The sequence below is a fragment of the Callorhinus ursinus genome, unplaced genomic scaffold, assembly GCF_003265705.2.
Source record: "Callorhinus ursinus isolate GAN/ISIS: 27379988/994484 unplaced genomic scaffold, GSC_fseal_2.0 scaffold45, whole genome shotgun sequence".
Classification (NCBI taxonomy): domain Eukaryota; kingdom Metazoa; phylum Chordata; class Mammalia; order Carnivora; family Otariidae; genus Callorhinus; species Callorhinus ursinus.
The window spans coordinates 6,695,792-6,710,639 of NW_027397107.1; the positions used below are offsets into that span (position 1 = coordinate 6,695,792).

The 14,848-nt window shown below is 54.1% G+C and overlaps 1 protein-coding gene across 1 annotated transcript in view; it reads right to left on the reverse strand.

The window, feature by feature from the left end:
• The window catches only part of ACAN (aggrecan), a 62,262-nt gene that overhangs the window by 2,232 nt on the left and 45,182 nt on the right, over window positions 1–14,848 (reverse strand). Inside the window, 4 exon segments of the mRNA XM_073882267.1 lie at window positions 75–219; window positions 810–892; window positions 1,198–1,356; window positions 12,525–14,848. The exon segment at window positions 12,525–14,848 is cut by the window's right edge and continues 4 nt beyond it. Of these exon segments, the coding sequence (XP_073738368.1) occupies window positions 75–219; window positions 810–892; window positions 1,198–1,356; window positions 12,525–14,848 (2,711 nt within the window).

Below are 14,848 nucleotides of genomic sequence, written 5' to 3' on the forward strand. Positions count from 1 at the left end.
CAGCAGGAGCCTCAGGTCCTGACTCCACCCCGGCGGGGCCTCTCTGGGCGGGGGGTGGGGTGGGGTCTGCTCACCTGTGCCCTTTTTACACGTGAAGGGCAGGTGGTAATTGCAGGGCACGTCATTCCACTCTCCCTTCTCGTGCCAGATCATCACCACACAGTCCTCCCCGTTGACGAAGAAGTTGTCAGGCTGGTTGGGGCGCCAGTTCTCAAATTGCTGGGGGGGGTTGGGGGGGCAGGGGTAAGGCTGAGGCAGGAGCTTGGCCTGACCCCCCCTTCTTCTCAGTCCCTGATGAGGTACCCATGCCACTCCTCCATCGGGCCAGCAGGGGCGAGTCTCACAGGCTGCCTCGTTTGGGGAGGACTGGGCAGTAGAGACATGGCTCCCAAGTCCAGACTGTCTCCCTAGGCCTCTCCCTCAGGCCTGGCCCTGGGACGGATCCTCTTCCCCAACCCACGACCCTGTTCCCATTCACCTCTTCCAGGAAGCCCTCCCTGACTTCCTCCACTGACCTGCAGCATTTACTATGTCCCTTGGCATCTATGCCACTTTCTGTCGGCCTGCCTCCTAGAGTAGACCGAGTCCTCTGTGGGCAAGGAAGCCCTTGAAAGCCTCCACGTACCCCTTCTGATGATGTGCCTGCATTCCATCATTGTCTTCCTCACCCCCCTGTTCATGCCGGTGTTCACTCGACCCGCCCGGCCCTGGCAGAGAGGACGGAGACACAGTCCCAGGCCCTAGGGCTCCCAGCCCAGCTGCTGCTCAGTAGGTGTGTGCCTTCCCCGACTCTGGGCGGCAGAACTCACCAAGGAGTGTCCGTCTGACCAGCGGAAGTCCCCTTCGATGGTCCTGTCATTCAGGCCGATCCACTGGTAGTCTTGGGCGTTGTCTAGAGAGAGACGTGGATGATGGGCAGGGCGCTGGACACCCTGAGAACTTGAGCTCGCAGAGCCAGAGGGGATGGGGGAGGGGCAGGAGGTGGGTGGGCTCCTAGGAGCAAGCCACCTGCTTCTGCGGCCCTGACAAGGGTCTCAGCGCACGCACGTGCAGACCACCACCCAAGCTGACATGGACTGGCAATAGCCACAGGGTTAGTCCGGGGCTTTGGGGTGCAGCCCCGGCGGCAACCCCCTTCCTTCCCTCCCTGCCCTCCACCCCTGCAGGCCCTGCGGGCCCCCCCACCCCGGCACTCACTGTTGACAAACTCCTGCTCCTCGGGGGTGACGATGCTGCTCAGGTGTGACTTTTCAGCCCGACACCGGCTCTCGGCATCCACCCAGCTCTCGCGGTCGGGAAAGTAGCGGTAACAGTGACCCTGGAACTTGGTCCAGCCCTCCTCACACAGCTCTTGGTCTGCAACACAGGTCAGGGGCTTGAAGAGAGGAGCCCCGAGGCCACCTGGGGGTGTCCAGTGTGGCCAGTCGTACGCCAGCCGCCTACATTCACCCCACCTTCCATGTCCATCCTTGAAGGGAGAGGCCCATCTAGATGGGGCTCAAGTTGGGAGCCAGGAAGGCCTGGCCCGGGAGCCCCAGAGCCTCTGGGCAGGCTCCCACCCTTTCTTTCCCTGATGTCGGCCCCCCGCCCCCAAGCTTTTCTCCTGCTCTGCAGGGTGGAAGGTGGGAGGTGTGGAGGTTAAGGTGGGGAGGCAGGGAGGGAGTTGAGCGGGGCATGTGAAGGGGGCCACAGGAGGCCGCGCTGGGGGCATGAAATGGCACTTCGGGTAGGCATAGAGGAGCAGAAATAAGGCTGCTCTGGGTCTACAGAAGACTCAGAGCCCTACATCTGTCGATCTGAGCTGGCTCTGGCTGGGCACAAGATACCTGCCACTTGGAGGACGAGGCAGCCAACCGGGGGTCCATGACCCAGGGGCCTCGGCTGTTTATTTAATTTCTTGGGGGCAGATGAGAAGAGGGAGGAGCTTCTCTCCTCACAAACCTATATGGGCAATGGGTTCTGAGTTCAGGAGAGGGCACTGGTTTGGAGCTCTTGGAGTAGCCCGGAGGGACAGACAGAGGCAGGGGCCAGAGCTGGCTCCTTCAGGCTTGGGAGAGCCATTATGAACGCATCTTCCCGTCTCAGCCTTCAGGGACATCACGTTGGCAGCTGTACATTCCTCAGAGATCGGCAGACTCCACACATCAGGGCTCCCCCTTCCTCTCTAGGAGCCGGTTATTAACCATCAGCCAGCACACCACTGGACAGAGGGGATTCCAAGACCCTCTCTTCCTCCTTCCCCTGCTGCTCCTCGGGCCTGGGGCCGTGAACCCTGCAGGCTGTATGGAGCCTCCCTTACTGGGTGCTACCCAGAGTCTGGCTGACCCAGGATGGGAGGACCCGTACCTGACAGGCAGGAGGCTTAGCCTGAAGGCGTGGAAGAGAGACACTCGGGGAAGGCAGACACAGAGGACATGCGGAGGCCAGCAGCCTGAGAAGAGGCGGAGCAGCAGGAGGGCTGAGGGGGAGGCCGCTGGTCCCCTGCAGCCGATGCCTCCTCCAAGGAGCAAGGCAAAGGTCTGGAAAGAAGGTGGCAAGGCCTCCGAGGAGGCCAGAGGAGGCCACATCATTCCAGGGCTGACAGTGCTGACAGCTGGGCTGAGCAGGCAAATGTGGGGGGCGTAACAGCTCTGGGAGGGGCCAGGGCATGCAGGATGGAGGCTCTGGGGAAGAATGAACAGAACTCCAGCCAGGCGGGATGGTGCAGCGGGCCCGGAGCCAAGCCGTGAAGCACCCAATGGACTGAAATGGGGGGAAGAGATGGAGACTCGCTTTGCTTAGCTGGGCGACCTGGCCCAGCGCCCAACTGGCCGGCACCAGCACCATCTCCGCCTGCCTCCACGCTGGGCAGAGCACCTCCTTTCCTCGTCTGGCATCCAAGAGCTGTTGTCTGTGCAAACAGGCCAGACACTTCTCCCCTGTGGCAAATATTTTGGCATCCTGAGGAGAGAATCCTATAACCCTCCATTCTCCCCCCAGCCAAGACCCCATGCCTAATTTCTTGGTGTCTTGGGGTGGAGGTGGAGGGTTAGAGGCTGCAGGGAAGGAAAAGGGTCCAGGCCTTTTCTTCCAGAAGACTTAAGTTCACCCACCAGTCTGTAATCTTGGCGGTGCCTCGAAGGAACATGCAATCCCAAACTACCTCCCCACCCTGCTTAGGACCAAAGGGAGACTTCCCAGGAGCTTCATCTGCTTTCTGGAAGTTTCTGGGATATCCAACTTGAGAGATCATAGAAAATGGTTTTGAACCCCTGCATGCTTCTAGGTCTGCACAGGTTATTGCTACTAGTAAATACAAGCCCCATCTCCCTCTTTCTGAGTTGGGATGGCCCTGAGGCCCAGAAGGATGGCAGGGGGGAGACCAGAAGCACCAGAGTGAGAAAGTTGGGGGGCTCCAGCTGACCCTGACAAGTTCCTGGCACACAGCTCCCCCAGCTGAGCCTGGCCTGGGTGCAGAAGCAAAGGGATTGGCAAGGCCCAAAATGGGAAACTCAGCCCCCATCCCTTGTAGTGAGGCTCTGTTCTCCCTGCCCCGGCTTTTGACTTGCACAAGGGCGGGGAAGAGGAAGCACGGGCCGGAGTGGCACTGACATGGCAGCTGTCCCTGGTGATGAGAAGACGTTGACATGCAGCAGTCCCTGCTCAGGCATGTCATGCCAGTGACATGGGAGCTCTCAGGCAGACAAAACAGAGCTCTTGCCAGAGAAGAAAGAGGCAGCGTGGTCAGTGTGGCCTGGTGGCTTCCCAGGCCATGGAGGGGCCACAAAGGTCCCCTGGGTAATATAGCAGGCCGACACATGCTCATGACCGGGCTGGAAGATCTGTGGTGTCCTCCGGAGAGAGAACCGATTACTCCCACCCATAGCTTCCTTCCAGACAAATGCACGGGATCAGCTCTGTCCTCTTTAGTCTGATGCATGCACCAACCTCGGGGTGGCATCAGAGGGTCTGGAAGCCCTGACGCAGGTTAGTGTTTTAAAGATCCCCTAGGGCCCCACCTTCCAAAGTGCAGGCTGGCCCGGCTGCATGTCTCTCCTGTGGTCAGATCAGCCAATGCCCCAGAGGAAGGTTTCCACAAGGATGGGCAAGAAGAGTGGGAGTGAGTGAGGCAGACTTCTCACTGGTGGCCCCTGAAATGGCTGGCTGGATGGACCGTGCGGGCCCCAACCAGGGCCAAGAGCCTGTGGTTAGAAGGAAGGGTGATGGAGGAGCAGGGGGTGCAGCAGTTAGTAACATTAGCTGAAGCCGAGACGGCCGTACCAATCTCACACAGGTCCCCTCGGTAGCTGGGAAGGCATAAGCATGTGAAAGAGTCGATGGCGTCCACGCAGGTGGCTCCATTCAGACAAGGACTTGAGAGGCACTCATCAATGTCTGCAAGAAACCAAGGGCCACCATTAGGACTCTTGCCAGGAACTCCAGCTTTGCAAGCATTGCAGGTGCTTTATGGGTGGCCAGCCCTGCTGCTCTTCCTAAGAGGTGGGGTGGCTGGACTTCCTAAGAGCTGTTGCTGCTGCTGCTGCCGCCGCCATACTGGAGTGCTGAGCCAAAGATCCAACAAGGGTTTTCTTGGATGTGTGTGATTCTTGACTGGCAAGCTTGGAGCACGGGAGCCAGGTTTCCCTGCGGGTGAAGAGATCTGGTGCTTCTGAAGGCAAACGCCCGTTGGAAGAGTGAGCATGCAGCTCCTCCAAGATGCCTTCTCTTGTGAGTATTTCAAGAGGCCTTGGGGTCTGAACTGGCTCTGAACATGACGCTGGTGAGCAAGGACACTGGAAGTCAAGTGCCTGAAGTTTGTTAGAGCTCTTTCTTTTCTTATCTTCCTCTGTAGTTATGAACCGAGGCAAGAGAGCAAGGCATGAACAAGCCAGAGGTGGTCTGGAGGGTACAGAACCATGAGCGAATGGTAGCATGGGATATCCGCATGAGACTCATTCGATCTTTGGGAGTCACAGACACCTTTGTCTTCAGTACATCAGATTCTAGAATATCTTATAAAGATGAAGCCAGCATCATTCTCTTCGGGGGAGGAAGAGAAACCAGCCCAACATTTTCCCATGTTCCTTCCAGCTTAGGGCCTTAGAACGTGGACATCTCCAGTGAGTCACAATTTCCGGACAGGTTCCATTCCAGCCAGTTGGGACTAATATCTGAAGCTGGTGAGCCACTTAGTAAGTGGCTAGCCACCACCCTGGGGTACAGGCCAGTCCCCATCAACCTCTTCTTCCCAGGCAGACTCTTCCTCCCTTCTGTTCTTCTGGCCCAAGATGTTCTTTCTGATCCATCTTCTTTGTGGGACTGGAATTGGTAAATCATTGGCCTCAATCTTCATCCATCAGCCAAGGTGAGAAGTGAATCTCCTAATCTGGTCTTTCTGCCTTTTTCTGAGAAGCCAGAAACCTGGGGATCTCTTACTCTCTTCGTCTTTATACAAAGGCTCCTGCTGGTTTTCTCTGGGTACCTTCCCCTGGGAACATGATAAAAGGTATTGTGAAGCTCTTCTTCCCAGATCAGTAAGATTCTGCAATGAATGGGTGTCACTGGCCCATGGGGCATCATGACATATGGCTAAGCCTTGGTATATGCAGCTGTGTTCATACAACCTTCAGGACCCGACATGTCTGTGGGTGGTGTCCACGTCATCAGCGTCCTAAATACATTCCAGGGTTAGTTCTTGCCTCTCAGGATAGCAGAGTAGACCTTAAAGTCCATCCCCTCTTAAGAAGGCAAAAGCACTTTCTTATGGTTCCTTTTCGCTAGCTGGTACATAGTAGACATCTGCTGGACCAGAGTTGGGTTTGGGCAGTGGGTGGCCTGAAAATCTCAGGTCCTAAGGCGTCTCTGCTCCCGCGGAGTTCGTAACTTCATCTCAGGGAGCTCGCACCACAGATTAGACACCAACAGTTCCAAGGTCGGAACTGTTCCAAGCAAAACCAAAATGCATGGAGGAACTGACAGGAGTCCCAGCATGCACTTGGATTCCCAGCATGCACCAGGATTCCCAGCAGCAGCAGTAGCAGCAATAGGTCAGGCCGGTGGGCCGGGCGGAAGCTGGGGGCTGCTCAACAGGAGCCCCTGTTCTCTTGTGTCCATTAGCATCATTATGGGACATGGGAAGCACCGGGCGAGGGGGGGCTGAAGCAAATGGAGGCGCTAAAGCAGTTGTAGAGAGCAGGGGACAGGAGTGGCCTGTGGGCAGAAGAGCCGGAAGTCAACCCTGGGGCCTCTGGCTCGCGTGGGGGAGGGGCAGGGGAGGCGGAGGCCCCAGGGAGGTCAGGCCAGGTGGCCTCCCTTATCCCAGATGCTTATTTCATATCACTCGCCCCCAGGTGGCCAGAGACCCAAGGGGAGGCCGTGTTGTTGTCCTCCTGGCTTTGGCACCCAATCTGAGAAGGCCCGGGGGTGGGGGGGGTGATCGAAACTCAGGGAACCTGTTCCCGGGTTCCGAAGCTGTTTTGGGCAGGGCCCGGGATTCACAGATGAGAAGGGAAGGAAGGGCCAAAATGCTGAAGCGCACAGAGACTGTGGGTGCCAGCAGGGCAGGTGAGAGAAGCCTTCCACTGTAGGAAGAGGGCTGAGCATCCTGCGTGGGGCTTTCTCGGGAGCCGCGCACGCCTGCCAGGCCTCATTGCCTCTCCCTCCAGCCTTGCAGTGCCCACACCTCTTTCTGTGAAGGGCAGTTGGGATGTTGCTCGTTTTCTGGAACCACGAGAGGAGTTGAGCTGGGCTGAGCACAGAGTTGGCTGGACCCCAGACAGGCTGCCAGCAGGTGGGGGGCTGGGAAGGGCTTTGGGCCATGGGCAGACTGCATGAAGGAAGAGAGCAAAGAGAAGGAACCGGTCTCTCTCACGAATCTTCCCTGACCCGGACACAATGGCTCCCACACACTTTACCCTCAATAGCCCCAGGGCACAGATGTCATGTGTCCTAGAGTACAGGTAAGGAAACAAGGGAAGTGGCCTGCCCATGCCCGTAAGCCAGGGAGACAGACCGGAAGAGATGGAGGGAAGAATCAGACACTGAGGCTGAAGTTGGGCCTTTGTCCCCCGTGGAGGAAGAGGGACACTGAAGTTTTGGATCTCAGCATCTCATTATCATTTCTGCTGCATCAGGCCAAGAGCAGGGACCCTGGGGAGTGTCAGAACTCTGAGTCTTCTTCCCACTACTATAACCAAAAGGGATGATTTGTTCCTGAACCAGGCCCTACCTTAGGGGAGAAAATAACTGACAGCCCCCTGGTAAAGGCAAGGGGGAATAAGATACTTCCAAATGATCACTTTGGCATCTGAATTGGAGAACTCAGGCCTGTATCTGGAATAGGTCTTGCCCAGCTTTTGCTTATGTCAGAGCCTAGGACCTCCAAGTGAGAGAATTTATTTGGCTCATAGAAAAGGCTGAATGAAGAGTGACAGCAGGTACTTTTACTCAAATGACACCCAACTAAAGGGGTTGCAAATCATAAAGAATATATGAATGGTATTCAAGTTGTTCAGTGCACAACCTGTGCAGCTGTATGTGGTGACCCTGGACATAACTTTCCTGGACAAACATGGGAGAAAAATCCCTTCAAGAAGCACAGAGACAATTTCTTAACTCAGTGGATGTCCTACACCCTGCAAAGACCTAGGATCAATCAGATGGACAGACCTGAGTAAATACACTTGCTTTCTATCATAATTGATAGAAGGGTTATAAGAACATATTTATCAGTTTCAATTTGCTTTTAAAATAAACATCATTAAATTAACCAGTATGCTATAATTATACTATCAAGTCTTAAAGTTTGATCTCGAATGTGACTTTAATAGCATGCTTTTTAAATTCAATTACAGTTGACCTTTGAACTAACATGGGTTTGTGTGTTTGCTTATATGCAGATTTTTTACAATACAGTACTGTAAATGTGTTTTCTCTTTCTTATGATTTTTTTTCTGTATATTTTTAAAATTAAGTAAGACCAACGTGGGGCTTGAATTCATGACCCCGAGATCAAGAGTCACAAGCTCTACCTACTAAGCCAGCCAGGAGTACCCCCTTCATGATTTTCTGAATAACATTTTCTTGCCTTTGGCTTACTTTATTATAAGAATACAGTATATAATACATATAACATACAAAATAAGTATTAATTGACTTTCTGTTATTACTAAGGCTTCTGGTCAACAGGAGGCTATGAATAGTTAAATATTGGGGAGTCAAAATTTATATGCAGATTTTCAATTTTGCGGCGGGCTGACACCCCTAATCCCCAGTGCTGTTCAAGGGTCGACTGTGGTTCCCTGTTCAAATCTGCCCATAGATTTTTTGGTTATGTCAAATCATGAAGGTGTGATTTGTATTTGCACTTGTAACCCTATATTTTTTTTTAAAGATTTTATTTATTTATTTAAGAGAGAGAGAATGAGAGAGAGAGAGAGAGAGAGAGCATGAGAGGGGGTTGGGTCAGAGGGAGAAGCAGACTCCCCGCTGAGCAGGGAGCCCGACGCAGGACTCGATCCTGGGACTCCAGGACCATGACCTGAGCCGAAGGCAGTCGCCCAACCAACTGAGCCACCCAGGCACCCTGTAACCCTGTATTTTCACTTGCTTTGACAGCATCCCCCTCCCCCCCGACCCCTGGAGCTAAGATTTCACTGGAATTCCAACCTCCCTGCTCCAGGGGAAGAGACAGCGTCAGATCATAGATCAGAGCCTCAAGCCTACAAAGTGAAGAACGGCAGTAAGACAGTAAAGAGGGCTGACTGAATTTTGTGTGCATGCCCTTCTAACCCAGGAGTTTAGAGAAATACACCCAGCACCACTGATTGCTGGAAAACTGGATGTGAGATCTGATTAGAACAGAATGTCTCAACCTTAGCTGCGCATCAGAATCACTATGGTAGTTAACAAAAATTTTTAAAAGATTTTTAAAAATACCAATGCCAGAGTCCCTCTTCAGACCAGTTCCATCGGGGTGGCTCCAGGTGGGACCCAGGTGTGGAGCTTTTTTAAAAATTAAAAGCACACAGGTGATTCTAAGGAGGATTGAAACCTCAGAGCCAGAAACCTCAGCGAATGTCAGCAAAAGAGGTGGGGAGGAAGCTGTTGCTTCTTCAGTGGATTGGAATGGGGTAGCTAGCTCTGCTTTTTCAATCGCTAAAAAAATCTCCATTCATTAAACATGTTTATTTTGACGTCAAGAGTGGAGATGAGTCATTTATCAAGCACTTGTTTACCACAATGCTGACTTAGCAAGATGATGGTAATTGTCAAATATTTTCTCTTAAGGACTAAATAACAGCCTCCAACCTCATTTACTAGGTGGAAGGTCACACTGAGTATTCAAATATTGCCACAGAAATAATGCTATATTTTGTTACCTCTGGCACCCGGAGAACACTGACCCACACTGTCTTTCAACAGACTGTGCTTGTGGGTTCTAGCTCAAGACCACGGTGGGTCACCTGCGGAGAGGGGACGCTATCTGCAGGCTTTTTTGGAAGCATCCTCACCACCTGTTCTTTAGAGATGATAAAGCTTTTCCTAACCAGTGGTGTGAGAGATGGGGAAGGCGAAGTAATCTTTATTGATGCCTCCTGGGGCCAGACGCTGTACACAGGAGTTCTTAATCCTTACAGCAGTTTCTCAGCCCTGGCTGCACCCTGGAGTCACCTGGGTGCTCTTTAAAACCCCAGTGCCAAGGCCATAGGACTGTTTCAATCAGAATCTGGGGGAGTGGGACCCCAGGCATCAGGAGGTTCCTAAAGCTGAGAATCACTCCTTTGACCCTATTACAAATGAGGTGCCGAGGGCTTGGCCAAGCCCCACATCTATAACCTCTCTCCATTCTGGTGGCTCTGAAGTTCACCTCCCAAGTGAAGACTAGCAACTGATTCTTATGTTCGAGAGGGAGCTTCTTATTTAGCGGAGTGTGTTAAACAAGAGAATGAAGACCCCAGTTCTGGATTTGACTCCCTTGGAAGAGCTAGGCAAAACCCTGAACTCTCCGTATGGTAGTTTCAGATGGGGATAACGGCCAAGCTACCCACAGAGCTGTCTGGGAAGAAATCGTGGGGGCAGAAAGCCCTGTGGGGGTACACACGATCAGAGAAAGGCTGTCCTTCCAGCAGTTAGGGTCCATTGCTGCCAACCTCTCACTCCAAGGCCATGAGCCCTGCTGTGATTTTTGCTTGGGGAAGGACTTGCTAAGAAGGGAGAGAGGTGTCAGAAGATAACAAACACCAGGGGGGGAGGGGGATTCCGGTCCTGGTGGCTGTCCCGGAAGTCCTGCTGGGCCCTGAGTCTGTTCCTCTCTGGCTCAGGCTATGTCCATGAACAGGTCACCCAGGACTGGTGCCCCTGCCGCTCTCCACCAGCCACAGCCAGAGGGAAGACAATGGAGGGATGTGGCTGGAGTCCCAGGGGTCACCGTGGCCCCGTGACATACTAACCCCTAGGCGGTAAGGCCAGGACCACCCTAGGAGAGCCCACCTTCTGGCCACAGAGGGCCACAGTGCTCTTAGTCATGGTCCCGCCACATGGCCGAAGGCTGACCCCAGGGGAGGAAAGAGTGAATCCGTAGTCCCCCTAGGACCTGCTTACACGGAACATTTCCTGTGTAAGGGCCAAGTACACAGCATATTTATATGATGGGAGCATATATTGTGAGGTATTAATTTGCATATATATTAATATATACAAACAGCCTGGCCCTGTTGGTCTCGTGGGATCTGCTCTCCCCCAGGATTCACGGCTCTGATCCTGCATGTGTCAGAGGAATGAAGCTCTTCTATGAAAGACTCTGGGACAGAGCCTGGGGTAAGGGCGTGGGGGCAGTGCAGAGACCTATCCCAAAAATATGGGCTTGGAGGTACCTGGGCATCTGTTCCCTTAAGGGTGCTGATCCTTGACAAGAGGATATGTCCTCATGGCCACAGGCCTCGACGTGTTCGGGGAAAACAGGCAGATCCTCATCATCTCGTTCTGGGGGCCACCTCCAATCAGAGGGCCCGCCTGGCTCCTCACCTGTCCCACAAATTGCTTGATCCATGGCAAAGGACAGAGGCCCCAGGGCGGTGGGTGCCAAGGGGCAGGGCGCGGCAAGGCCAAGCTCACCTGCAGCTGGGGGTGTCATTTCCTTCAGGGCAAGAATGGGGACCCAAATCCCACCCAGGTCTGAGCATGGAGGGGTCTGCCGGGGCTTTCCTGCAGAAGGCAACTCTGCAGGATGCAAGACCACCCCCTCGGAGCTTCCCTCCCAGCTCCCATGAGGCGTGACCAGCTCTCCCCCATTTTTGTCCCAGCTCCACACTTCCTGGAAACCACAAATTTTATCTTCAAAATTCAAGCATATTGGGCATTTGACTCAAACAATCATTGGCTTAACAAACAACGAACCATTTCTCGGTTTAATTACTTGAACTTTTTTCCCTGAAGTGCCATGTAGACTAGACTCTCTAGAGAGACGCGACACGTTTATCCTGTGGCCTCTACCCTGAGGCGTCACCTCTCACTGCTCACCTCTCCTTCCCAGGCCAGGAAGCCTGAGCCTCAGCCGGCCTTGGTCGCCTCCTCCGGCCTTCTGTCCCTTCTGGGGATAAAGGGGTCCCCCTGGGTCCCCTGCCTGTACCCTCACGCCGATGAGGGGCTTACCTATATTGCAGTGCTCACCAGTGTGGCCACTGGGGCACAGGCAGGAGATGTGTCCCTCCATCTCCTGGCAGGTCCCACAGGACGCCTCGGCACGGGCCCTGGCGGGGCTGCAGCTCCCAGGGAGACGCTCGGTGTCAAGACCACAGCTGCCTGCCTGCGGTGCAGCCTTGCCTCCAAGACCTCGAGGTGCGGGGCACAAGTCCCCTGAAGCCCACGAGACTGGCTCTGGGTCAGCATGTTTCTGGGGACTCTGTCCCTCTTGGGCACCTGGCCCCAGAATCTTGGGTGGGGGGACTCTCTCTGACTGGGAAAGGTCTCTCGGCCCAGAGGGAGGTGCAAGGGATCCCCACGCAAAAAGCAAAGGAAAATCATCAGCTTCCTGTGCCTGGTGCCTGGGTTGTGTCGACTAAAGTTAGGACAGCCAAAATGACACTTCAGAGTTCCTTACGTTGTGCAGGTCTTAACCCTACGTGAAGTTAATATTTGGGCATAGATGTCATCAGATTCACTCTCTCATCTCACATTAACTCCAAGAGAAAGGGCGTGAGTAGAATTTCTAGCACTATCTAAATAGTCACCCAAGTACAGATAGTTGGATTCACATACAACGGCCCTGGTGATGTAACTCCACTGTAACAATAGCAACCACCAATCTCTAAGTGCGTGCTGTGTGCGAAGTATGATGCTAAGTGCTCGTTCGATATATATTTATGTCCTGTTTAATGGTCCCTGGTACTCTTGCCATCTTCCAGATGAGGCTCAGAGAAGTTAAGAAACTTGCCTGAGGCTGCACAGCTGGTCTGCGGTGCAACTTGGGTTAACACCGCCTCCCTCTACACCAGAGTCTGAACTCCCTGAACCCATTTAAAGGAAAAAAAAAATCCCGACAATACCTGGAACGGTTGGTGCTGATTCATGTGTCCCTGCTGGAGAAGTGAGGATGGAAACATCTGTGGGGGAGGTGGCAGTTTCGGCCGTTTGGGTCTCTTCTCCTGAGTGCAAGGGGCTTGAGGACTCGATTTCTAGGGGCGCCTCTGCAGGGCGCTGGCTCTGCTGGATCCACTCGGATTCTGGGACGCTAGTGCTGATGACAACATCCTGCCCCGACGTGTGACCAGACAGGTCTCCGCTGACTTCAGTCCTGTCTCCAGACGCCATCGGAGTGGCCGAAGGCCAGCCTGACGCCTCTGTGCCCACAGCGTAGGTGCTGGTTGGCTCCTCCCGTACTTTCGGGGTGGCCGAGCCCTCCCTGGGGCCTTCAGGAAAGGCTGAGGTGCTGCCGCTCACTCCCAGGCCTGAGGCCCCCTCCACATCAGCTTCAGGGAAGGCAGAGGTGGCTTCACCCACATCAGGGACCCCGGAAGCTCGTCCGCTGGCCTCAGGGGCGGCAGATGCCCCCACCCCAGCCTCAGGAATGTCAGACGTCTCGCTGCTGGATTCCGGGACCGACAACACTTCTAGCCCAGACCCGGGAAACCTTGGTGTAGCTCCACTAATATCCCCAGACGCAGAGGCTTCTCCACTGGACTCAAAGAGCTGGGGGGTGTACGTCACGGGGGGTCTTTGGGCAAGTTCCTGGGAAACAGTTGGTTCCGTGACACCCTCCACGAACTCAGAAGTGATTAAAGTAACTTCTGGAAGTCTTGAGGCCTCCCCACTGGTGCTCGTGGCTGCAGAGGATTCTCCACTTACATCCATGGTGCCAGAAAAGTCCCCACTAAAATATGGAGTACTTGATGGCTCTCCACTGGGCTCCACCAGCCCGGACTGCAGCCCACTTAGGTCCAAAACTCCCAAATGGTCTCCAGACACGTCTGGTGCTCCAGAATGGGCACCGCTGAGTTCCAAAATGCCCGAGGGCCCTTCTCCTGCTTCTTGGGCTGTTGGAGCCTGGGTGATGGATTCCACCAAAGTTCTGTCTACAAGAGACACAGTGGGGAGACCGGATGGGACTCCACTGCCGTCATATGCTCCCGAGGGCAGGCTGCTCCCAGTCTCTGCTCCAGAGGATTCTCCACTGACTTCAGCTACTCCACTTGGCAGGCCACTGAATTCTGGAGGCTGGGATGTCAACCCGCTGGAGTCAATTGCTCCAGAAGTTTGTCCACTGACATCCATGATCCCAGACGTGCCCGAGAGATCTGCCTCCCCTGAAGGGAGTCCACTGACTTCCACAGACCCTAAACCTTCTTCTTCTTCTTTAAAAGTAGTTGGGGTCACTTCAACCAAACTGCTGTCCACAAATGTAATGCCAGAAGACTCACCACTACTACTCATGGTACCGGGAACCAGGTCAGGGACTCCAGAAGTTGTCCCACTGAACTCCGGCAACCCCGATGGCTGCCCACTGATATCAGGGACCCCAGATGTTTCTCCACTCAGGTCGGTTATGCCAAAGGGTTGACCAGCGCCAGAAAGAACTCCAGAGGTTTCTCCACTGACATCTGGTTGTCCGGAGGGCAGTCCACTAGGCTCTGTCACTCCCAATGTTTCCCCAGAAAACCCTGATGGCTGCCCACTGACCTCAAAAAGCCCAGATGTTCCCCCACTGATGTCAGGAAACCCTGATGGCTGTCCACTGACACCGAAGAATCCAGATGTTTCCCCACTGATGTCAGCAGACCCAGACACTTGGCCACTGAGTTCAGCTCCTGAAGGGAGTCCACTAACTGCCCCACTAATGTCCAGCTCACTGAAGGGCAGCCCAGATGTTTCTCCAGCACCACTGATGCCAACAGCTCCCCTCCCTTCCAGTTCACTTGCACTGGTGGCTGTGACCACTTCCACCAATGTCGTATCCACTAGGGACACAGTTGGGAATCCAGAGGGAAGGCCACTAAAATCAGGTAGGCCAGAGGATGGGCCACTTCCAAGGTCCACCCCTGAATACTCACCACTAAATCCAGAGGGAAGGCCACTTGCTTCTGGAGCTTGCCCACTTCCCAGAGTTCCGGAAGGTATTCTGCCAAAGTCCAAGGCTCCAGAGGCTGACCCAATCAAGTCTTCTTTCCCAGAGGGCAACCCACTGAGATCCTCAGCTCCATAAACAGAGGTCTCTAGACCCTCTCCTCCAGAAGGAAGTTCACTGAGGTCCTCTACTCCAGAAGCAGAAGTCTCTGGATGACTCTCTACTCCAGAAGGCAACCCACTGAGATCCTCTACTCCAGAAGCAGAGGTCTCTAGACCTTCTCTTCCAGAAGGAAGTCCACTGAGGTCC